General features: G+C 44.3%; 2 protein-coding genes across 3 annotated transcripts; one reads left to right on the top strand and one right to left on the bottom strand.

Moving 5' to 3' along the window:
- Positions 1-335: 335 nt before the first annotated feature.
- On the bottom strand, positions 336-21,576 carry nubpl (nucleotide binding protein-like). The gene is made up of 11 exons (XM_035384757.1): positions 21,405-21,576; positions 20,692-20,833; positions 19,535-19,569; positions 19,110-19,200; positions 18,555-18,594; positions 18,366-18,456; positions 17,491-17,584; positions 11,528-11,613; positions 4,802-4,922; positions 3,851-3,933; positions 336-1,214 (listed from the first exon to the last, which is right to left on the bottom strand). Exons 1-11 carry the CDS (start codon positions 21,543-21,545, stop codon positions 1,152-1,154), a joined length of 987 nt encoding a protein of 328 aa, XP_035240648.1. The 5' UTR covers positions 21,546-21,576; the 3' UTR covers positions 336-1,151.
- LOC118209452 (D-aminoacyl-tRNA deacylase 2-like) lies at positions 20,790-24,710 on the top strand. 2 transcript variants are annotated; one of them, XM_035384769.1, is made up of 4 exons: positions 20,790-20,899; positions 21,894-22,018; positions 22,139-22,208; positions 22,934-24,710. In XM_035384769.1, the coding sequence occupies exons 1-4, from the start codon at positions 20,881-20,883 to the stop codon at positions 23,257-23,259; spliced, it is 540 nt and encodes a 179-aa protein (XP_035240660.1). In that variant the 5' UTR covers positions 20,790-20,880; the 3' UTR covers positions 23,260-24,710. The 2 variants fall into 2 exon arrangements, with proteins under 2 accessions (XP_035240660.1, XP_035240669.1); XM_035384778.1 differs by lacking the exon at positions 20,790-20,899 and adding an exon at positions 21,662-21,779.
- Positions 24,711-25,213: the final 503 nt, after the last annotated feature.

The following is a 25,213-nucleotide window of genomic DNA, read 5'->3' as shown; positions in this document are numbered from 1 at the left end:
GACCTCTTTGTCTCTTTCTCTCTCTCAGTCTCCCTCATAGACGGACAGACACACCAGTGAGCATCTTCACAGGGCACACAAACAAAAAGCACAAATGTCTTCAAAGGAACGACTTGGAACAGATTCAGACAGAGTGTTTGAGGCCATTTTCTGGACATCTCTGGGTGAGGTAATTCAGTCACGACGTGGTGTGTCAGAGGGGCCGCTCTGTTTCCAGACAACGAGTGAAATTCTGTGTGTCAGAGAACCGAGACAGGCTCACTCTCTCTCGCATGCACAAAAGCTGCCTCTGGTGCGGGAAAGAAAGGAAAAAAAAACCACTCATGACATCATCATCATCTTCAAAGCACGCCTCTTTATTCCTGCTCATCCTGTTCACAGTGTCGTTTTTTTTTTTTTGTTCGTTTCAGGGTGACCCTGGAACGTAGGCGAGCGACAGAGAGGGTGCTGGTTCTTCTGCAGCGAGGGGATCGGGGCGGGGCGGGGCTGTCCTCTGGGGCGAGCAGGGCAGGGGCAGAAGACGTAAATTTTCCACCAGCCGGGCCCGAAGCCGGCTCACAAAGCCGGACCGACCGTGCATAATCTTCTCAGACCCGCGGCCCAGCGCCTCTAAGGCCGAGGGACCCGTTCGGTTTCATCCCCTCAGGCAATCCCCCGCCCGGCGAACCGCTGCCGGTGGCAGACGCGGCGCGATCCGTGACCTCCGCGCCAGTCCGTCGGCAAGCGCAGGAAACCCGCCGTCGAAACCCGACGCGTGCCCTCGCAGCAGATGACCCCGGGAGCTTTACGCGGCCGATAACGTCCACAGCGGCAGCAGCAGCTCGTGCGAACAAGATACGCTTAAATGTTCTGAAGAAGGCCGTTATTTCAAGTGCGAGATAATATGACACACACAATGCAATAATGTCAATACTGTGATTCAGTGTAGTAAACCGTGCCAGTCGGGGGAGGTGCTTGGGATCCTTTCAGTGCATTCGTTGGATGAATCATAGATGGCAGGGGTAGTCATACTTTAGCTGGAGGACCTGTAGTGGACCTCACTGACGCTGCGCTTTTTCCACGCGGTGCGAGTGACGGACGGTGCGGCGTTCGCCGGTTGCGAGCGGGACAGGCGCCTCCCGCCCCGCTGGCTCCGCCCGTGCCACCTGCTGTCAGTCAGAGAGGGCCGCCAGGCGCTGGACCACCGCAGAGGCCACCTTTCTGTAGGCTTCAGCCTGGAAAAACACACACGCGCACGCGTGCAATCCCAGTAAATAAAAACATCTCTGCTCTCCTTTCATTCTAAAATTCATTTCGGTCACAGTGACTCCTACAAAACAAGAACCCAAACTGTGTTCTAGATCCTGAGTTTTTAACAGGTGGAGGTCCTTGAAGGTAATGTTAGGGGTCCCTGGAAAGACTTGATGTGCAATGACTATATACAGATTTGAAAATATATTTCAAAACGTAAAACCTTTTTTTAAATTTTAAATATAACCCTTTTTAACTTATGATGCCTTTGTGCCTGGGTGGGGGCCCCTAGATCAGAAAACCTCCATTCTAGAACAAACAGGAATGTCAAAACCTTTAGAAAAGTATAGAGCATTACTTGGCGTATTTAATAATAAACCTTTATGGATCATCAGTGCCATCAAATGCACACTGACAAAAAGGAGTGAGCTTGCCCTTTAAGAGAAACAGCACGCGCCGAGGCTCCGCCCTCTTAAACTTTAATACGGGATCTGTGGTGCTGTACTCACATCTGTGGCCACCTCAACATTAACGAGGCAGGAAGTCGTTTTCTAATTCACCGCTTTTCAAATTCGGAGGTATAATGTCCTGTTCTGCATCTGTTGGTGTCCTCTTTGCCACTTGTGAATGATTACTATGCAGATTTTGAAAGAAAAAAATTAAGGGTCCCCTCAAAAACAGCACTCGACGCCACGGATTCGACGCTACTTGAGAAGGTATTCAGTTCTGAATTACGCCGAGGATTCATTTAGCGTCGGCAAGGGTCGGGAATTAGCCGGCAAACGCTCTTCTTAAAAACCCCTTTCTGAGCTGCAATGACAGCTCTTCACTGCGCGATGGGAAAAGTGAAGGACTCGCGTTCACACTCCCATTTCCACGGTGATTCAGCCCGGGCTCTCCTGCTCCGTGGTGGCTCTTGCTTACAGTCTGCACTTTATTTGTGGTGGGGTGCTTGACTAATGTTCACAGAAAGACACTGAGGTAAGTGGGCTGTGCAAGCTGCTGACGGTGCAGTCTTTAAATTCCGACTGGACAGAGGATGGGCGCGCGTATAGGCGTCTGGCCAGAGTCACGTGGTCACCCAGGGTCACCCGAGCGTTATTTACACCGCCGTGACGGTCACGTGGTCCTGTCCGTACAAGCTGGCAGGGGGAGGCCTTCGGAGGAGGTACAGCGCAGGGGCTGAACTAGACCTGTAGGTTTGCTTCCCAGATGGGGTACTACCATTGCACCCTTGAGCTAAGCGCCGAATGCGAAATTTGCAGCTAATGTCCAGCGTATAAATAGCTAATATGTAGCACGGGAGCTATGTAGCTCACCCTGGGTAAGGAAGGCCGCTAGGCAAATACATAAATAATCAGGGAGAATAATATTACAGATCCCGAATGCCTTTAACAAGGTACCCAGTAACCCAGAGGTGTTGTGAAACAGTAACGTACAAACTAAATACTGACAGAGGCAGCTCATCTGCGAGCTTTGGCATGGGGCGTCCGTTTGAAACGCGTTGGCAGCTGAGGGCTCTGAGGCCCTCATGAAAAGCATGAAAAGCGGTGCTATGGCGACCGCCGCGCGGGTCAACTGCCGGGATGCGTCTGACCCCGAGCTCCGCGTGCTCGGAGCTGAGCGCGCAAGCCGGCCATTACTGGCTAATGGTTGGCAGGAGAAGCTCCAAGCGCCCCGAATGGCGGGTAATTTGCGGTGAACGGCCGGCAGGAGACCAGCGCTTAGTGTTTGGAGTGGGGCTTTTCTCCGCCCCCCCTTTCTGTTTTCATTCGTGGTTGGGGGCTGGTGGTGGAGAGTGAGGAGTGGGGGGGGGGGGGGGGGAGCAAATCTCATTTTCCCCGCAGATAACACTTTGCTAAGTTGCAGCATGGCATTCTTGCTTCATTAGCTGCATGGAAAAGGTGTGGAGGGTGCGCTTTTTTTTTTCCTGTAGAGCTTGTTCATTTTCCAGACTGTCAACTCAAAAATGAAGCGAATCAATAACTAGAGTGCGCGAGCACAGATATGGCCTTTATTTGCATAATGCTGACCCACCCTCTGCCCTTGAATGCAGCTGAAATAAGGCTGTACCAATGAATGCAGGCTCTTCAGCCTGACCTTGGTGACTCCCAAGGTGTTCTCATGGGAAAACTGATTCAGTGCATTCACAGCGAAGGATTTCTCTATGTGTAGTGTGTGTGTGTGTGTGTGTGTGTGTATATAGACGGTGGATATGTGGATGTCTGTCTCCTGGTGAGCCAAAGTTTATCTAGGAAATACACGTTTGAGTGAGTGAGTGAGTGCGAGAGACAAATTCAATGCGTTAACAGAGCCCGTATGAGATTGTGTGAGTGTGAGTGACTCTGGCAGAGGGAGTGTTCAGTCTGAGGTATAGCTGACGGAATGAGTTTGAGCGAGTGCATATTACGTGAGACCAACAGGGAGACCGTGTGAGTGTGTGTGTGTGCGTGTGTGTGTGTGTGTGTGTGTGTATGTGGCAGAGACTGCAGATTTGTGCTAGCTCCGTGATTTCTGCATCTAAAGGAAAGCATTTGTGAGTACAGGGTGTGTGGGACACAATTCCTTCACCCAAGGCAGAAGTGGGGGAACGGGCCAGTGAACGGGGTGCAGAATTTACCTCCGGACTGTCCGGCGAGGACACCACCACGGGCTGGCCCCTGTCTGACATCTCCCGAATGTTCAGGTGCAGCGGGACGTCCCCTAGCAGAGAGAAGGCATGCGTTACAGGACGGGCCCCTCCACAGACGCTCCACCAGGAAGCCTGCAGTGCCGAGGAACCCAAGTCTTGGTAATCCTCTCATCAACGAAAAAGGTCATCACGTTTACATAAAAACCAACATGTCCACCTAGGACTCTATTTTTCATTTCAGCTCAGTGCCCTCAGAGAAAACACACATCTTCAGTTTTTCAGCAAAACCCCTTGACGGGTTTTACGGGTCTTAATCTGTATTTGGGATTAAACACTAGACAGCAGGTGCAAAGTACAGTTCTATTTTTAGCACGAATGGGCAGCTGCTGTGCCAATCAGCTGCACTAGATGTTAGTCTTGGTAAACAGCGATCACTGGGGCGAATCTGCAGAACCTGTGTATGTCAGCAGTGGGCATGGAGGGCCAATTCATTTCTGGATTTCATGCTAACTTCTGCTCTTAAACATCTAACTAGCCCGATCGTTCATGCGACCTTACATTTTGTTAAAATTATTGATAAGTTCATCAATGACGGCTGAAGACGGCTGTTCTTCTTTGCCTATCTGAAACTTCTTACTGTGATCAAACCTGTGAATGAACCGGTGCTGCTGTGCATAGCTAATTAGCTACTTCACCATGGTAGCTGATGAAAACAGAAACCTACCAGGCAAACCTTGCCTTTAAACAGGGTCTGCTGCGTTCTCATCTCACATTAAAATGAGTGACTGGTTTAGACCCAGGATACCAGCTGAGGTGAGCTGTGTAATATACTGCTTGGATTAATGGGTTACATGTGGAGTTACACCAAAAACCAGCAGGGCGTGCAGGACCCCCCGCCACACGAGTTTTCTTGCTTCCCTCTTGTCGACAGGGACTTACCCAGGACGTCCACTCCCAGGGTGCGGGCCAATTCCCTCGCCCCGTCCTCCCCAAAAATGTGGGTCTGGTGCTGGCAGTTTGGGCACTGGAACACGCTCATGTTTTGGACCAGCCCCAGGACCTGTGGCGACACACGGCAGGACCGGTCATTTCCGCCGCTGCGCACAGCCGAGCGTCCGCTAGAAACCCCGCGGCCATGTTGGACAGCCTCCAATTTACGGCGCTTTCACAACGTATGGGTGCCCGTTGTCAAAGACACAGATTGAACAAGACCGCGGTCTTACTGGAAGCCCCATTCATTTTTAATGGCCACTTCCATCACTGCCCATATAAGGGAGCCTCCATCAATCCCTATATTCTTTGTGAGAATTCGATTACAGTGCAGAAGTGCGCTGGGTGCAGTAAAACAAGCTGTTGAACTGTGCGGTTTAAAAACACCGGGCGGAGTAGTGAGATCGATGGAGGCTTGCAGCGCGACTGCCATTCTAGGGGAGCTGAATCTCTTCTCATTCTATTCTCTTTGCCGTTCTAGATCTATAATTCTGTGGCCGTGACGTCACGCAGACAGATAATACTGCTTCAGCGAGTGACTCATTCAGGGCTCTTTGTGCAACAGGGACATTCGACAATTGCCAGACAGCCCTGCCAACGTGCGCTGCGCTGGCACCAAATTATATAGTAACCTTTCACAACCTGAAGAACAGAGTGTTGCACATCAGCAAAGTATACATTTTATTCTTTCATTCATAATCTTAATTATTTAACAGGCTCTATTTTACAATTCATTGTGGCTTCATGCAATTAACCAAGGTCAAATTTGTTTTATAGATGTATTTTTAACTGACAACTATGACCTGAGAACTGAATTTGTAATAACAGATTTGCAATGCAAACAAGAATTTGTGACTGTGTTTTGGCAACACGAACGTGTGTGTCACGCTCAGTGTATATCCGCTCGATTCGATCGGCGTGACTCATAGCCCGCCTTCTTCTTCATCCTTTATGAACGGAGCCTAGCATCTGCTGCTCAGCGAAACACGAGTCCCACACAGGGACACGTTTCTGAATGCAAATAGCGTGTGTCTACAAGTCTCCAGTCTTACTGGCCGTGACTTCAGACTTCCAGTAAACAAAGCATTGAGCTTTGTGGTGACAACGACCAAAGATGGTTACCAAGTGACTCACTGTCAAAACGGCAGTTAGTCCATCGCTGTGTGGTCATTTGAATTGTGACCCTATAAAAGAGGAACTGGCCTGAGATTGAACCAGACAAGACATTGTTCTGCAGCCCAAGAGACCAGAGGGGAATCCACCAGGACAAACACTGAGATACCGAGGCCAGCTGGATCCTTTTCTTCCTCTAATGGCTTCCGTGAACTGTAGTTAAGATGAACTCAAATTAGCTCCCAGACGGCATGTCCAGTAAGTGCTAGCTTTCAGGGCTATGCTCTTTCGTCTCACAGCCTCAGCAAAGGAGACAGAATAACCACACATCCATTTGATGCACATCAATAACTACTTATCAGACAACTAAACCAATTGCTTAGTAGCTTATCATCCTCAGACCAGAGTACATTTGCTTTAGTAATGTTCAATTATATAACTGCACAATTACCAACAGCTTTTTAATCATCTCATCCTATAAACCTAAAGTCTACCCCCCACCACTTCATATCAATAAACTATGTTGGTTCTCGGCCCCGGCAGTTCATCTATAAGCCCTTAAAAGAAAGTGAGATGAGCATTAGGTTGGGATGTCATTCATGTAACACTCCTACCATTAACAGGAACAGTTGAGTTATGGTTCAGAATCTGGCAAGCTGACAGAGGCCAAGGCACTATGCTACAAAACACTTCCGCTGTCAGGGATGAGACCAGTTAAAAGCCACAGTTACTCTGTAGATGGAAAGTGATGTAACTCTGACAGCCAATAGGTGCTTTATAGGGACAATTAGATACATGAGACTGGCCTGGTTCTGGTGCAAAGGCTGGAGTTGACGTTATAAAGATACATTAATATAAATGGCTGGGCTGAAGATGCAGTCACATGCAGAGACAGGCGAGTCACGCTGAGAAATATGGGAGACCACCCAGCTGAGGCTGCAGCCCAATCAGAATGTGCTGATTAAGAACAGAGGAGGAGTCTGAGAGAGTATGGCAACTCCGGATACTGATGTCAAATTACATCTCTAACCAGTAAGCCATTACATTACAGCCCTTCAGTGAATTGCATGAAATATGAATATACTAACACATCTGTACACATGTGTATCCATTCAATCCATCCATCATCTATATCCGCTTATCCTGGGCCATTCAATGTAAACATCATATTTCCATAATACAAACAAACACACGCAGGTTGCCTCAATCACGTGACAAGGGACAAAACTAGTCTCAATCACGTGACAGGGGACAAGACTAGTCTCCTGTGTCTCAACCTGATTTCAACAGCCCATAGACTAGAGGCTCTAGAGGCTTCCCATGGGCCCTGCACCCCCGCCCCATCAGGGGAGACGGGAGCTGATGCGTGACCTCCCCAACCCGTCACACCGCGCGGCACGCTTGTCCTCTCAACGCTAGACGTCCACTGCGCCTGCTGTTCTGCTGTCAGCGTCTCGCCTCTTTAATCACGACCTTGTTGCCCAGCGACAGCCCGTTTGAAATCAATGACCTATCGACGATCGTCAAGCTTGGGATCGTTGGAGGCGTCGCCACATTATTATCTTCCGTGTCCAAAGCCATTAACAGGACACCTGGTAATCACTGCCCAGAACAATACCCTGGTTTTGGTCCAGGCAAGTGACTAAACGGAATAGATTAGAAAGCCAATTCCCGCCTCACACGAGAATTACAGTTTTACAAGAGTTCTGAATTAACTCCAGTAAAAAACAAACCAATAGGTGCCCTGTTGAGGAATTACAGCTCAATTGGGTGTTCATCCCATATGGATACAAGTGTATTTTTAGATCAGGCATTCACACTTACAAATGAAAGTTCTGTGTTGAGCCAGATGCAAATGAAGATTCAAACCATTCCAAAATGTAGGTACTTTCAGCATGGGTGCCCAAAGTAATTTACAAAACACTCAGAAAGTTTTGATGAGGTGAATAATCAAACCCATTTCCTGGAAAAGAAATGTCTTTCTAAAGTTGTGTAAAACTACCATTTTTCATGTTCATTTGCAGGGGATGATTGCAATATTGTTGTATGTAATGCAAAAATGCACTATTTTGTAGGACAAGCTGAATGGTGCTGCCCAAGATAGAAACACGTACACAGGGGTGCATGGGCCCATTTGGCTTTTTATGTTCGGACAACAACAGAAGAGTTAAACGAGATCCAACCAGGAGCAAAGAAACACGAGCAAAATCTCCATTTTCATTGTGCCAGTAGCACTAAAAACAGGGCCCTGATAATGAGCCTTGGAAAGACCTGTACTCTCTGAAAGACTTCAGCCACACTAGGTGACACCACCATCTGAACAATCGCTCTTTCAGCAGTAAAACAAGAACCCCTAATGCTCTCCTGTCGACATATTAAATACAATATTTTGAAAACACGAGCACTTTACAAAATAGAAATGTAACTCTGGAGTTTCGAATTTGTAGACCTTGCGCTTAGCCTTGTTAAACTGAAAGCTGGCGGTTCGGAGCTCTCCTAAATTGCTTTGGCAGCAGCCGGTACAGACGTCAGCAAAACGTCGGTTCGCTGGATCGAGTGCTCGGAGCGCACAGCAATGCTCCGTGCGTGCCTGCATGCATACAGATCTCCTCGGGAGGCATTTAACCAGATTGTTTCGGGGTCTGCACCACTTTTTATCCCTTGCTGATCTGGGGACTGACAGGCGGGTAGGCCCTGCGTTAGCGAATAAATTAACTAAATGTCAGGTAGCTAGACAAACAAGAGGCGAGGGGAACACTGGGAAGTATTTAGCAAAGCCTGCGGAAGGGGGGAGAGATTTCATTTAAAAGTCTGCTCCACTGCAGCATCCTCTGAAGCCTGAGACCAGCCACAGCTTCCTTACACTCCTGCAGCAAACCAGTTTAGCTGTACGGCTATAGTCACAAACCTGGGAGAGGGTGACTGCAGCTGCCCAGTGTGCTAAGGAGTTGCTAATGTGCAATGAACTGAGGAATAACCCGACTAACACAAAACGTTCACACAACGTTGCTGCCACGTAGTAGCAATGTTATAACATTGACAAAAACCTTCCAGTAACATTGTGAAAACACTTTGTATTAGCTGGGAAGCCGCTGAATAGAACCCTGGGAAGAGTAGTTTTGTACTACGCGTGGTACTATGCAAAGTAAGAACTACACAAACCCGGAAAACACAAGCTAATTATTCCATGTTGGAAGGAGTGGGCAACCCTAAACAGTAGAGAGGGCAGTTCGCTTAGCCCTCTCCTAGCTTGATCCAATGATTGCGATGCGTGGAACACGCAGTAAATTAGGATTAGCGGCACCGCTGGGACGAGAGCGGTTGTACCATTTGGCCGCGTGCCGGTCGTAAAACAAACAGACAGGTTGACTGCGGGGAGGCATGGGCTTGCTTAAATCGGCCAGGGCAGCGTGGTGCTTTACTGCTTCCAGTCCGAATGCCATAGTCCTGTGTGACGCAGCCAATCGAATACATCCAAGAGAGGCATACTGCTCCTGGAGGAGGAACTTCAGCATCACACCATCGGGGATGTCCTGCTCTTACTGGGAGACAGGGGGGTGACAGCGGAGGCCAGCTCTCACCTAGGGCCGCTGTCAGGAAGGACAACCGGGTATGTTGTCCTGGACCCTGGGTGGGGGGCAATGGACTATGAACTGGTGGTAAATATTATTTCACCCAGCAGACCTGCCCTCACCACAACCCCACTGAACCGTGATAATTTACTTCAATATATGTACACAGCAATGATCAAGCAAAAACAGTATAGAAAATTATATTCTGCATCAGTGGTGACTCTCAAGGGTCCTGCCAACTATGAACATGCTTTCCCGAGGGTCCTGCCAACTATGAACATGCTTTCTCAAGGGTCCTGCCCCCTATGAACATGCTTTCTCGAGGGTCCTGCCCCCTATGAACATGCTTTCTCGAGGGTCCTGCCAACTATGAACATGCTCTGCTTGTACAGATGAAGGGCAACCCTCTCAATATGTTGCCCTTTCATTGAGGTTGAAAGCCAGGGAGTTTGGGAAAAAAAAGCCATGTCTAAACTGCTGAGCAAGACTTTTAGCCTGAATTAGTTCAGGAAACATCCAGCTGGATAAACAGATTATATGTACAGATTCAGGCAACCCATTTGCTCAGCAGATGCCCTGGATAAAAGTAATTGCAAAACAAAGTTTGTTTTTCTTTGTGATACAGTGATCCATACACACATAAGCCCTTTATCTGTTAAGAGGAATATGAACTGGTGTAAGCTCTATCTCGTAAACACGAATATCCCAGGAAAAGACAAACTTAACCTCTCTGGGGACTCATTTATTCCGACGGCCGAGCGGACCTGCCACAGCCGCGGCCTCCGATTGTCCTCGCCCCTAGCGTCCCGGCAACAGTGCGTCTGCAGGTGCGCGGGCGTCGGGTGCCGCTCGGCCTCCAGCGGGACCGGCGGGCCGCGCTTCTCCTCGGAGCGCCCGTCGTTTGTTCGCGCCCGTCTCTGGCACGGACTGGCAGCGCCGGCGTCGTCCCCAAACAACAGTCTCTCACAGTCGCTCCTCTGCTGGACTTGTGCCCACACGTGCCCGCGCGTTCGTGTGGGTATGTGCGTACGTGCGCGCGTCGTCGTATTTAAAAAAAAAAAAGCCATTTCCCAAAAGAGGCATCAGTATACCGAAGAGACTGCATCTATGGTACTGAGCGGCACGCTACTCAACACTACTCAACACTACGGCTATGCTTGCTAAAATAATATGGCGTACTTACTTGAGCCATGTTTTTAAACAAGTGGTCAAGAGCTGTCAACAGGCTGGGAAATTATCACTGGGCAATTACCTAGCTGCAGAAAATTCTCGAAGTCCTCGAAATATGTATTAAAATACAATAACAAACTTGTCAACATTGATGTAAGCGCGCTAACAGTTCGGCATCTTTTCGATGGCTTTTTAATGCGTAACCACCATTCTTATCTCAACAGATTCATTTCGCTGCTATTACCATAACTGTTTATTCAATGTAATTTATTGCCATTTTCTCTACTTAGTATGCGGTTTTTCTTATGGTCTTTTTCTTGTGAAGTGTTTTACGGTTATAGCTGCCCCGGGACTGTAGAAGAAAATAAGTTTGTCGCTAATTTAGTGTTATTATTTTTTAATGCTTCTGGACCTTTTTTCCCCTCCAAATCTGGAGTGTCCAACTGTGCTCATGCTGCAATGCTCACTGAAACCTCCGTTGTCAATTTGGGATGACTGATGACTTAAGTATATGCCCTCCTCCAGAGCACGTGATGTCATCAAAGCTTATTTTCCACAAGTTGGGCTCGTACAGACCTGGAGGAAAATGCCGTAACAGGCGTAACTGCGAGTGTCCGGTCGACCAGTAGGGGTCGCTGCTGCACGGCAAGCCATCGTCATCGCGACAGATTGAAATCCTCCCTGCCTGGCTCTGCATTATAAATGAACCCACTGCAGCAGATTCATCCAACTACAAGTGCCATCAGTGTCACCCCCTTTATGTTTACTCTGAATATTTCTAATTATTATTTTTAAAAATGCAGGAGCTGGGAGTGCTTACCGGCACGTTGACCTTGCGGAACATCTCTGCCCCCCTCCGCGCGTCCAGCAGAGCGATGTCCTGAGGTGTGGACACGATCACCGCCCCTAGAAAACACGACCGCGAGGCGGGGGTTAGCCTCAGCAGGTGAGGTGAGGAGCACTTCCTGTGGACGTTAGAGGACCGCGGAGCTGCAGCTGCCAGCTGGGAGCCAGCAGGACCGCACTGCCAGCCCATACTTTCTCAGCCAGAGACTGAAGCGTGTTCACTAGCGCACGCTCGAGGAGAGAAAATAAATCAAATGAAACTGAGGAAACATCAAAGGCCGCAATCAACGACAGGAGACACGGGGTGGCCACAAAGCCTGTCTGCGTACGAACTTACATTCAAGAGACAAGGTGCCCTCCCCGATCTATAGCCACATTTTCACTGACCTGTCCATGGTGTTGGTCACCTAGCTGTATCTCAGGGGAGCAAACATACCCAGGCTGACGCATGCTGACCAACCTGACATGACGCTAGGTTGGCCTACAGCCTGAGTTTATGACACAGACATGAGCATGTTTATCCTGCTGAAAACTCTGAAGCCAGAAAGTATTTTCGGTGCTCACTTGCTCAGCCAAATCTTTTTCACACATCATCTATCGTTCACATGAGAAAGCAGCCATTTTCTCTCCAAAGCTGTACCGAAGGCCAAATCTGCATAGAATCAGCATATAATCAGCATCATTCAATGCAAGCCTACTCGTTCTCCCCCCCAAAAAAACAATACATTCAAGGTTAAGACTGCACAAGAAAAGGCTGACTCTAAAGATGTAGTGGGGTCTACAAAAAGAGATAATGGGACTCCATCATGGCTTTGGAACACCACCGGCCCCACACAGTAACATAGTGCCAGCCCATAGCCACAGTGCCTAGTTTCAGAGAGCCTGTATTAAATCTGCTGCCAAAGCTAATAGTCTTTGATGTGGCCCTTAAACCTGAGAAGTCTGGACTCTTTGGGCTGTGTCCCGATAATTGGGTCACTGTGCTTGGACCAGTGGGAAGCTCCAGATGTTAATGGACTCATCCACCAGAGGGGCACAATTCAGCAAATTAGAAAACCAATTAACTTGTTGATTGCCCTCTTTGACCCCAGCAGCCTCCTTCAGAAACACAGTTACAGAGCCCTGAGGACTGTATAGTAGGATTAATTAGTTGTACCACTAGGCGGTGCTATATTTGACTCGAACTGAAAAGGTTCTCGTTGGAAGTGAGGTCAGATAAAAAGAAAAACAGACATTTAGTCCTTAAAATCTTCAATCTTCGAATCTTCAAAGCACGAGATTAAAAACATTTCATCCAATTTCATTTAATTAGTCACAGAATTAATGAGGGAAAACAAATATCAAACGGAAAGGGTTTTCTGAGGTAGAAATATTCTAGGTCACCTTGATAAGGGAAAACATTCTCAGCATTAATAATTCATATTTAGACAGGATGCATCAACATGTAGGTGCAAAGACAGAACTTGTATTTTCAGAAAGACCCTTTTGAATTTGGGAACTACACAGTGAACAACATAAAACATAAAACAAAAAACAACACTTAAAACGAATTAAAAATGTTAAAATGAAAAATGACGAAAACTGAAAAAAACCATGCGGCCAAAAAAACTTAACACTTAAACTAAACTTAACAAGTAACTTAACATGCGAGTTATTAGACTGATTGCCTTTATAAAATGCCTCACATGAAGAGAAGGGAGTCCCTGAATTTTATGAGAAAATAGAGGACCATATAATGCCAGCTTAAATTCTAACAGTAATATTGTGCTAGCACTTCTTACAGCAACACTGGCGCTATGCCCAAAAACATAAAAAATAAGCCTCCTCCAGAAACAAGCGATGAGCCCAGCAAAAGTAACACTGCCCTAACAAATCCCTCAGGCTGCCAAAACCAACTTACACAGCAGTTCATGAAGCTAATTAGCTAGGTAAACCTGCTTTCACTGATGTTCTGAAAACATAAACACTGCTATTAAAATACAGCGCAATTGTCTTGATGGAATAAACAATTAAAGCTATGCATGGAAATATTTAAAATATATTGGACATAGCAAAGCAAACAGCACATTAACTGATATGAGTATGGATCATGTCAGCCATTGTGTAGTTATTTACACAAAACATTATTAATAGACTTGATACATGAACTTGCACATGAACTAAATTTAATTAACAAACACAGTTATTTGAATTGTCAACCCATAATAACCGGCTCCAATAACTGAAGCAAACAGAGCCAAAAGAACATCTCTCATAAGAATCACACAGGCTAGAAAGTTCTTCATGGGGCTGTTGGATGGCTCATTAAGGCACCATGCTATGGTGCAAGGATTAGCCACGGACTGAATTTGAACCGTACCGCAGTGGCTGGTAGCTCCACTGAACCCCATGCACTATTGGGAGGCTCAGTCGGTTAGGGTTTCATCGCTCTCCAGCACCCCCTGCTGGTTTATTGGGTGCCCGTGGACATGTCAAAACCGCATATGAAAGGTCTTCCTCCGACTCCGCTCTGTACAAGCTTTGTTGTAGTCTGTGGTATGAAAAGAAGCAGCTGGCAGCACCACATTTTGGAAGTGTACTGCAGATGTGTTGCCCGAATCACACACAAATGCGGTTGCTGTTGGAGATAACTGCATATTCCAAATTATGATGGGAATTGGACATGTTCAGCACAAGTGCTAAAATAAAAATTTTGAAAAGTAAAAAAAATCAAATAAAATAAAAATGTAATTTTTTTTTTTTTACTTCGTTTATTCACACGGACAGAGGACAATATGTTTTTGCCAGCAATAAAGCGTACATGAAATTACCGCTCATTAGGACAACATCAATAACGCGCTAAAAGAAGACACGGGCTATAAAGCAAGCCAACATACTGTATAAGCCCTTGCGCCAACACTGATGTGCACATAACTGCTTCAAAAGTATCATTTCCATAAGCCAGATAACTACAACCGAATAATGGAGCACTGTGAATTCTGTGAGAACGTAAGAGACTCACTTACACACTGGGCACAGCTACTGCATGTGTACACTGTACATGCCTAATATGCCCGACATGCTTAGGTGATGAAGACATCACACTGTTTCCAATGAAGTTTTGCAGACTGAGCAGCACTGAAGTGACTGAACGGGCCTTTGGGAGCTGACACTCTCATACATTCTATTGATACTCTATTGATGACCTCATGTGGGGAGATCAATACAGTCTTCGCTGTAGAGTAGAAAATTTTACATTTCCTCAATTTCAATTTCTTCAATAACTGCTAAATGAATATTGCCACCCCAACACACTGTTAAAACGAGCTCAAGCTCCATATTTAGGTCGGCAGCGTAGCATAATGGTTAGAGAATGGGGCTTGAAACTGAAGTACCCATGAGCAAGGAACTTTAGCTCAATTGCTTCAGCAAAATATCCAGCTGTGGCTTATATGAAAAAAAGGGGGGGAAAGTCATTGATGTAAGACTCTCTGCATTAGAGTGCCTGCTAAATGCCTAAATGTAATGCAATGAGAGCTTTAACACTGTTCCCACAGGGTGCAGCAGGCTGGTCTCAGACATGAACACCCATGGGGAGGGAAGGACGTAACAAAAACTTTCAGGAACTGGGTTGAGTCTTCTGCCAGGGTTTGGTACCCCTCAAAAATGACAGGCTGGGCCCTATAAGGCCCGAACACAGAATGCATCCCAGAATTCTATTCACGTACGGAGGAACTCCAGGATATCTGTCCTGTTTTACAGGCCGATTCAAGCGCACAAACAAAGAAGAGAGTTATTAAAACTCTTCCAGTGTGTGAAAGGCACCTTTTTTTTTGGCTCGGCGGCCAAGCCTCCGGTCGCTGCCGGGAAGACGGCAGGTTTTTTGTGCTGAGACAGGAGGGGCGCAGTCGGGGCGGACCTTTACATGCCCGCGCTGGGGGGGGGGGGGGGGGGGGCGGCCGCTGTCGTCTGCTGGTTCCCGGCCAGACGTATTTGCATGTTTGAATGTCATTCTGTCCTGGATGGCGCTTTGCCACTTCCTGGAGACTGCAGGACGGGGGGAGTGGCTACTCTGCCGTTCTGCCCTCTTCTGGACAGACACGGTAACTGCTAACGATTTGGAAAGGGTTTCATTCTGCCTCAATGATGGGTCTTATTTTTTTACTTTATAGATGATGTCACATACGTTGAAGCCGAAGCCTGATTATTAAGTGTATACATGAAAAAATGCAGACCTGTGAATTTGTATAGAAGTGTTGTCGTGTATGTACACCAATAGTTACATCAGAGGCATTATTATTAGGATTATATTTGTTCTCACTATGATAAACGCATTCCTTGCCTATGCTGCTTGCATTAAGGTAACGTGTTTGCCAACAGTGCCATTGTATTATGAGTCCTAGCAACTACTGTAGCAAAACGCTGTTTCAATGACTGGTAAATTACAGTGATTTCTGGTGTTACACATTTAAAGCCTCCTCATAATACTTTTAAACGAACCGAGTCTCTATTGAAGGAGGCTCGCCTCTTCCAAAATCTCTTATGTTTTCAAAACCCTTAATTCATGCCATGGTCAATTTTAATCAGAACTGAAGGCATGCAGCCAGGCCTTTGTAAGGACATCTGAGTCTGACTCAATTTGAATGGAAATTTGTTAACAAGGATTTTTAAACAGTGAATGCGAGCGACAAGCATGCGGTTCTTTCAGTGCACTTAAATTATAGGCTGCTCCAACGCAACAAAGGAGATCTAATTCAGGGCCTGAAATGGAAAGTTCTGTTTTATGTTTCCTCATTCTTCTCTGCGTGCCAAGTGCTTTTACACCCCCACACCCCTGTCACACTACACCAGACATCAATAATAATCAAATCCCAGCAGTCTTAACCATTCCTACGCTTGTGACCTTGTGATTAAGCACAGCATTTCAACGAAACCGGCTATTGAAGCAAGATTTAACATTTAACCTTATTGCTCGGTATAACTCCAATATGCTTTGTCAGTTTTTGGGGGAAAAAAAGAAAGACCTTTTCTTTGAGTCTGCTGTGCTGCATATTATCTGTAGCATTGCTGTGACTACACTGCAGCCTCCCTCACTGCACCGGGGCATGTATTTTACTTCATGCAGGGAGAACACTGCCCCCTGTTGGTCTACCAACACCACCTGCAACCGAAACCTGGTTTTCCCAGCAGGTCTGTTTCCCAAATGCTAACCAAAACCCTGCCCCAGATACATTTTAATAAGAGTGCTAGTGGCCCAGGAAATCCAATTCAAATCCCATTCAAACAAGTGAAATTTTTTTTTCTTTTTCCTTCTTTTTACTCAAGTGTACTTCTGCAGATAAAATGTACACAAATAATATGTCGGGTAAACGTCGGCTCTGTGTCTATGACTCAACGGTAGCCGAGCATATCAGAGCCCTTGAAGCGTCTACACTGTAATCCTGCAGCTCTCAAACCTCCCTAATCTGTCAAGTAAATGTCAAGGTGCTGATTATTTTTTAGTTATAAATTTGGCGCCCAAAGTGAGGCTGTGCATGTCGCTTCCCACAATTCCCACCCTAATTTGGAACGTTCAATTATCAGCAACTGCAGCTGCGTTCACGTAGAAACCAAACCCCACTGCCGATTTGCGAGAGCGCAAACACGAAACGGGGTGTTGCCAGCTGCTTCTTTTCACACCGCAGACTACAGCTAACCTCGCATAGAGTGCAGCTGGAGGAAGACCTTCCATATGCGGCTTTGGCCAGCGGGGGATGCTGGAGAGTAATGAACCGCGGACCGCTATTCAACTGAATCCTCCCATACCCAGAGCGAATCAATTGCTGATTGCCCATCGCCCTGTGGATCTACCGGACACGGTCGGCACTGGCACGGTCTGGGTTCGTGGCTCATCCTGGCACCCAAGGGGCTGATGTTAAGCCGAGCGAATGACTCATCATTCCGGGCCGGGCTGCTCACCTGCGACAGGGATGTTCTGTGTAATGGTCAGCTGGACGTCTCCGGTACCGGGCGGCATGTCCACCACCAGGTAGTCCAGGTGACCCCAGTCCACCTACACGGACGAAATTACACCACAGGGAACGCGGTATGTGGAGGTCAGATTTCATAATGAAACCAAAATGGATAATTATTGCTATCACAATGCAAACCACTGATAAAACTCGCATCCATCCGAGGCAATGTTTTCCAATTAGCTGAACAAACAAGTATGTGTAAACAAAATGTACTGATAAATTACAGGCAAGCTTTCTTAATATAACATCAGTCAACAAAGGCATAATACTTGTTTGTTTTTTTATGAGTTGCTCTTCAAGCTCAGTAGTTTAAAAGAATGAAGGGTATATTTTAACATTGACACTGTAACACTGTAAATGAACAATTCCACTCACACAGAAAAAACTCAAGATTTGTAACACTTATTTTACTAGCTCATTTAATTGCTGATAAAGAAATGATTACATGGCATTAATTAATTGTGCCTTCTGTGAATATTCATGTTTTGATGGAGCTGAAAATCAATCTTGTTGATTGAAATGGTGTCATTCTGCAGTTTTTGAGCATTGCATCTGGGTTATTCCAACATCTGATATGCTTACAAATGGCTGGCACAATATTAAGGTTTGCTTTTGAACAACTTTTGCTTATGCCAATACAGCAGCCACCATATATTCTTGCCCATTATAGTTGTATAAAGAATACACATACACAACAAAAAGACAATGCTGATGAATTTTCAGTGCTAAATTATTTTAAAATGCTAAACAAAATTGCCCATCAGCCACGTGAATGTGAAAGATGCCCATCTTCAGACATTAATAATCAAATATACCAACCTGTCTCAGCAGCTTCTCAATGGCAGACATCACCATCAGACCTCGCCAAACGATAGGAGCTGTCTCCTCCACCAGGAAGCCCATTGACATGCTGGACACAGCAGGGACAGAGCACCAATCAGGACTCTCCATTATCACTAACCAGCCCATCAGACTCATCCCAGCAAACCGAAAACACAATATACTCACCATGGTATCCCAAAATTCATCAGCGGCCTCATTAAGTTTTCTACAAAAGAGGAAGACCATAATTGTCATCAACAGCAAGGTTTCAAGCAAACAGAAAAAACTCACTAAAATCCAAAAACTTCTGATTTTCTCTAATCAACAGATTGACAACTCTTGATGTTTGAATTGTAAAATATAATTACACTGCAGCACATTCAATATCTGTGAAACGGCAACGTGAGCTACAAAATTATTTTAAATAATCAAATACACAAGAGCACAGGAGTTTGAGCAGATGCAAGTGAATTTTGCTCTCGAATGACTCACAATAGGAATGTATTGCAGTCGTTGTAGCTGCAGTCATTCTGAATAAAAACACATGCTAGACATTCCAACTTCATAATGTTTGAGAAGGAAGAAGAGAGCGAAAGAAAACGAGAGAAAGTGACAGGGTGGCAGAAAGTCTCAGCTCAAGACCTCAGAAGCAGTGACAAAAAGACTCTTATTAAAGAAAACATAATCTTTAGCATGAGTGACTGTGAGACATCCAATCAAAGGCCTAGAGATTAAACCTACTCTCTGTCAACTCGGGGTTCCCTTTCAAGTTCATCAGCTTAGGAATAGAGGGTCCAAAAACGTCAGCATCCAGAAGTCCCACCGATTTTGTCTACCGAAGAGAAAGACCGAGAATTAAGCACCAAAGCTATTGGAGCCCTTATCATAATTTCAAGTCTCAATCTATAAATTAAATGTGTCATCAATAGTAAAAATAATAATAATAATATATATATATAATATATATATATATATCAGTTTAAAACAGTCATTCCCCGACAAAGCTAAAATGAGGGGATTGACTCCCAGAGGAAATTGTCTGAATATTAATCTATCACACTTTGCACGGTGAGCAGTGCTGTGTCCCGCTCGGCTAAGCACTTAATTTAGGCCCCTTCGCAAAATGTCTTGAGACATGTCAGAAATAAAATATGATAGCAAATGACCTGATCGTTCGCAGAAATCCCCAGAGCCAAGTTAACTGAAAAGAGCAAATAGAACAGAGTTAAATATCCTCATAACAACGAATTTAACCACATTTATTTTCATTCATTCATTCATTCATTCATTCATTAATTCATTCATTCTCCTCCAAGGTAACAGAGAAAGGAGAAGGGAACCACTAGCATCTACCCTGCCATTGAGCTGGAATTAATGACCCTGGTAGAAACCCAAGGCTAATGGGTAATGAAAATTCTAATTCAGCTGCTGGATGTTTATGTTTGGAGAGTCTCAGACAGCCATAAATGAAAGCAACAATTAATCAATTAATTTTTACTGAGGAGTATAATTTGCAAGCCTGGCTGATTTTTATATGCAATGCCTGATATTCTGTCTGTTGGAGGTAAAACAAAAGTACTGAAACCAATCATCTAGTTTTAAATGTGCATTATGAAAATAAGAATAAGCACATTCAGTGCCACTGTTATAACGTATAAATGAAACAATTTCTTCGGAAAAATGTGTTCTTGTGAAATGGCTTATGTTTCAAAGAAAATATACACTTTAAATTGTACCTAAGAATTTCAATGCAGGTATAAACTGTTTAAGTATACACTTTTAACATATACTGAAAGATGTACTCTGTTAGGACCACACTATGTCAGAAGCTTCTAGGCATGCAATAAAGAATACATGTCCCATACTCACATCCCTGAACTATGAATCAGCCAGATCAACTAAGGCTTTCTTTTCTGGCATTTAGCACTCTTATCCAGAGCAACTAACACAACTCACATTATTCGTTTACTTTCTGTAGTGTGGCAAGTCACAAATGATTCCTTCAGAAAGAGGCTTCTCCAATTATAGACAAAGGTTAAAACAACCTGATTATAACTGTGGAAAGTGTGGGAATCACTCAGAATACAAAGAGTTCAATGAGAATGCAAATGGAAACAAATGACAAAAAACAGCATACAGAATTGATATTGAAAACCCTCATTTAACTCACTTTACAGGTAAATATCAAATATGAAATGACAAGTTCCGTTGTCACATTGCACGACTGTGTGCAATGTAACTCTTGGATATCAAAGTTAAACTGAATGTGCTCCAAGAGGTTCACGCATTTGATTAGTGGCAAATGTGTATGAAAAAAAGGTACCTGCAGTGGTCGACTTCCCCACACCGCCCTTCCCTGAAGCAACCACGATGACTTGCTTGACTCCTGCTACAGGTTTCTGTTTGGGCAGACCTCTTGCCATGTGTTGTCTCTGCTTCTCCTTTCTGTCAACAGCCTCTGACGACTGAGCAACAAAGCGCTTTGCAACCATCAACCAAGACGACGGCGTTCATGCATTATGACATTACATATAAGCAAGCCTACACGTGTTACTGCATATAGTACACACCATAGACATACATGTATATATGTCTATGGTACACACTACTGACTTAACTAGTTTGCTTCTTAGATCATATTACCCCGACAGTTATCCAACGAGACAGAAGAGATAGATGATGCATCTGAGATGCCTGGTGGCTGATTTGACTACCGCTAATGAAATAGCTTTTCATTTTTTGTTTAGCTAACTTAGCTGGTTTGAAGTGACTACTCTTCCCTGTTAGCCAGTCTGATTTTACTTGCTAGATGGCAAAGTAAAACCTTGTTAACAGGCTAACTACCTACTTTGACAACAGGCCAGTAAACTATGGTTAAAAAGCTAAATTACTGAACTAGCTGTGGATCATTTGTTCAAAGTCACTTAACTGCGTTAGTTGGCCATCTGTCAATCTATTAAATAACTTAGGTCAGTAGCCCAAAGCTTCGTTATTTGGTTTTTCATTTCAGTGCTAGATTTTAAAACGTCAACTTACCTTGAAACGTGCAGAATGTTTAGGACATGCTAACACGGTCATGCCATTATCTCCGAGACCGACGCGGGACAATATATTTGCGCTGTTACCAAAAATGAACTTGTGCACATGTATCAACCGACAATAGGTAGTAAGTGCCATTTTTCTATACAGCAGTTGTGTTATTATCGAAAGGATAACGTGTTGGGATGTTAGATTTTTTAAATCAACGCAGTGGAAATCAATTGGACACGTAGTATCATAACAGGTTTCTACTCCAATAAACAACAAGACAATGTTGTTAAATTAAACAGTTTAACACAATGAATACTGGCGATTTCTGATGACGTCTTCCTTATAACACCGTCCTCTATCCTGAAGTAAGCGGAAGTGAAGGTAACTAGAATTTATTGAATTCTGTAACATGGGGCAGCCGGTGTTGTAATGTAGCCTAAGTTTTACTTTCGTTAAGCGGTTAATTTATTGGAAGGTCTTTTGTTTATTGTACAGGTGCGGTAAAAATGACCGACGGAAAGGTTTCTCCTGTTCTTGCAAGAACTGTACTACAGCAATGTCTCCACGCCAGACTTCAGGTTAAACCACCGGAGGGAGAGTCCCAGGCTGAATGGGTGGAGGTATTCTACTTTTCGCTACATTTCAGATTATGTTTCTTTGGTATTTCGAATGTTAAATCCACCACAACTCGTATTTTAAACACCTGCAAAATGACTTCCTTTACAATTTCCCCCCCATAGATTCAAAGGGGAATGGTGATTTACATCTGTTTTTTCAAGGGGGCCACGGAAGATATTATCGAAAAAATAGGTATGTCACATATCCTGAAGCTGTTTTTCAGTTTCCAGCTGAAACGGTATTTGTCACAGCACATTTGTGTAAAGCGCCCTTCTGTTGGTTAATTCCACTGTGGCTGTCAGTCAGCAGTTTAGTGATCATCTCAACTGAATTAGACATCAGTTATAGCTATTGTCAAGATATTGTGGTGGGATCATAACAATTTTGTCATCTTCACACAAAATACATTAGCTATTTGTATGTAAACCAGGATTCATAGCTGTGATTGAGACCACGTGCAAACCAAAGTTCATTTCTGATATGGTCGTCTAACCCAGTCATTGTTTTGCAATGTGCTACGAGAAGCATAATCTCTGCTAAGCCAGAGAGCATCAGAAAATACTACCACAACTCAAAATTCACATTATCTAAACTACTTTAACAAATAACTCATTCCTATGCATTCCTGTTGTCACTCCAACAATCATCTGTCATCATAATAAACCATATGCTCTTTTCTGTGTGTGAAATGCTGATTGCCTCTGGTAAAAACATGTTTCAGGTTTGATCCTACAGTTACTTGATTCGTCTGATCGCATAAAATCATAATGCAATTATCACGTTGATTGAACCCAGGCTGCTTTCTTAATTTGGACTACATGTAGTTTTGTGAGAGCAGGAGAAAAGAAATAGTGGACAACAACTAGTTGAATGTACTTTTTGAGCAGAATGTCAATGAGACCTCTGAATTTTCACAGTGAACACCCTGTTGCAAGTGAAGCTGTGTGAAGCTGACTCGGGGAAGCACATGTCTGTGCTGGAGCTACCTGGAAACGTGCTTATCGTCCCCCAGGCTACACTGGGAGGGAAGGCCAAAGGGCGGAGCATGCAGTATCATGGCAACATTGGGAAAGAGGAGGGGCTACAGCTCTATACCAGCTTTGTGTCCGAGTGTGAAAAGCAACTGTCCTCATCCAGCAAGTGCACCGAAGCTGGGGTAGCTGTTAAACATGGCACCTACGGAAACAGACAAGTGCTGAAACTGGACACCAATGGACCCTACACACATATGTTGGAGTTTTAATCATTGTCACCTTTTGTACTTCTCACAGCAGTTATTTAATTTTGCCTTCTCTTAGGCCAGTCTGAAAGGGAAACAACATAGTATGTGTGTTCATATAAAACCCACCCTAAACAATGATGTTACCCAGGTATAATGCCTCTCCTTTTTTCCAATTGTAGAGAATGCATTCAGAAATGTTAGTACAGGCTGCAGTTCAGATTAAACTAAAACAAGACTTCAAAAATATCTAGAGAGCAGTAGATTTGGTGCCATCACATAGTATTCTCCAAATCATAAAATGCACACATCCACTTAAATGGTAAGAAGAATTCTGTCCCAATGGCATTTTCATTTCAAATTGCATTCTGCAGATATAGATGAAAGATTTATTTGATTTTGACACATGAAATACACACCAGTTATTCTGAGAGTAAAGCAGAACATACCAAATTATGTATCGTATATAGGGTTCTATTTCCCTTTTAATGCGTTCACACTACACACCATTTACTAGCTTAGGGGTGTCCAGTCATATCCTAAAAGGGTCGGTGTGGGTGCAGTTTCTTGTTTTGGCCCAGCATTACGACACCCGATTTAGCTAATTAACTATTCATGGTCTTCAATCTAGAGCCTTGATAATTAGAATAAACTGTCTTAGTGCTGGGCTTAAACAAAAACCTAAACTCACACTGGCCCTTTTTGAATAAGAATGGACACCCCTTCCTTAGGTGATGGGCATTTACCAAACTCTGGGATCAATCCACTTACAACATAGCTCGTCGACTGGTGTAATTAAAGGGACCTTTCAAAATGTGATTTATGACTATTGTCCTGTATGTTTTTTGCTTATGAATTTCTGTCATATTTATATGCAGTTCAATAATTATGTTTTGCCTGTATGCAGTATATGGGGGACAAATGAGGGGAAATGATTCAAAAGCACCTAGAGTGTGCATGAAATGTAAGACTAATGAAATGCATGGTTTGGGCAGGATTTGATTTTTTCAACTAATTCTGTTGATATGTGCTGTAGTCACACAAACGGTATTGAGAGACTGCTGCCACTCTTTGTTAACGGATTCATTTTTGCTTGGATGTCCATTTTATGACAAAGGGGTCATGCTGTGCAAATTTTGTGACAATTCCGCATTGGGTGATTCAGAGTATTCACCATGCTATCTATTATAGCTGATACACAAATAAAGACCTGCAAAAACTGCTCAGGATATTAATCTGCAGGACATTCTGAAATGGGACCATTGTTCATGTGAGAAAAATATCTGACCTCAATCAGAGCTCACAACTGAGGTCACACAACCTCTGCATAAAAAGTATTAAAAAGTTTATGTGAAATCCCTCTTCAAAACAAGGAGTCTAAGTAGTGCAAAGGGGATGTGTATTATTCATACCCTATTTTGTATGAATCGGTGTTCATTATTGGTTCATGAATAAATGAAAGACATAATGATTGATTTTATGATGCAAATTACATCATTCTACATATCATGTTGGAACTATTTCAGCTGTTTCATTTCATTGCTTCACACTGATGCAGTTTGAGAATGTTTTGCATAAAGTAAAAAAAAAAAAACACAAACATATTTGCCAAACCATCTGCCAACACAAACTATTCTAAGCACATTTCCCTTGTGCTTCCCTTGCACTATGGAAATAATGTAATATGTTTTTTTTTTTAGGATTCATTGCCCAAAGACTATGCATTCCAATCTTGTGCACACCAGGGGGTGTCAGCCCTGCCATCCATATTTTGTAATTGTACTACATTGTGCCTCCCTCGCTGTATGTAACAAATGCTCCAGAAACTCCATTGCATATTATATGCCAGTGGTACAAATGTACAAATATATTGGTATATTGCAGCCATGGTGTTTTAAATTAAAATCCAAGCAAAACTAATATCTTGATATTAGAGAATCCTTAGGTGGTGCCTTCACAGTTCTATATTAATATGAAT

The sequence above is a fragment of the Anguilla anguilla genome, chromosome 1, assembly GCF_013347855.1.
Source record: "Anguilla anguilla isolate fAngAng1 chromosome 1, fAngAng1.pri, whole genome shotgun sequence".
Lineage (NCBI taxonomy): Eukaryota > Metazoa > Chordata > Actinopteri > Anguilliformes > Anguillidae > Anguilla > Anguilla anguilla.
Note: the sequence above shows the minus strand (reverse complement) of the source record. Positions and strands in the feature narration are given on the sequence as shown.

Bases quoted from the DNA above. Each gene is read 5' to 3' on its own strand.
- nubpl (XM_035384757.1), bottom strand. From the start codon at position 21,545: ATGGCACTTACTACCTATTGTCGGTTGATACATGTGCACAAGTTCATT. The intron at 19,201-19,534 runs GTCATTTGCTAT...TCTCTTCGGTAG, and splicing joins GGATTTCTGCGAACGATCAG to ACAAAATCGGTGGGACTTCT. The intron at 18,457-18,554 runs GTGAGTATATTG...TGCTGTGTCCAG, and splicing joins ATGAATTTTGGGATACCATG to CATGTCAATGGGCTTCCTGG.
- LOC118209452 (XM_035384769.1), top strand. The intron at 22,019-22,138 runs GTATTCTACTTT...TCCCCCCCATAG, and splicing joins CCCAGGCTGAATGGGTGGAG to ATTCAAAGGGGAATGGTGAT. The intron at 22,209-22,933 runs GTATGTCACATA...GAATTTTCACAG, and splicing joins AGATATTATCGAAAAAATAG to TGAACACCCTGTTGCAAGTG.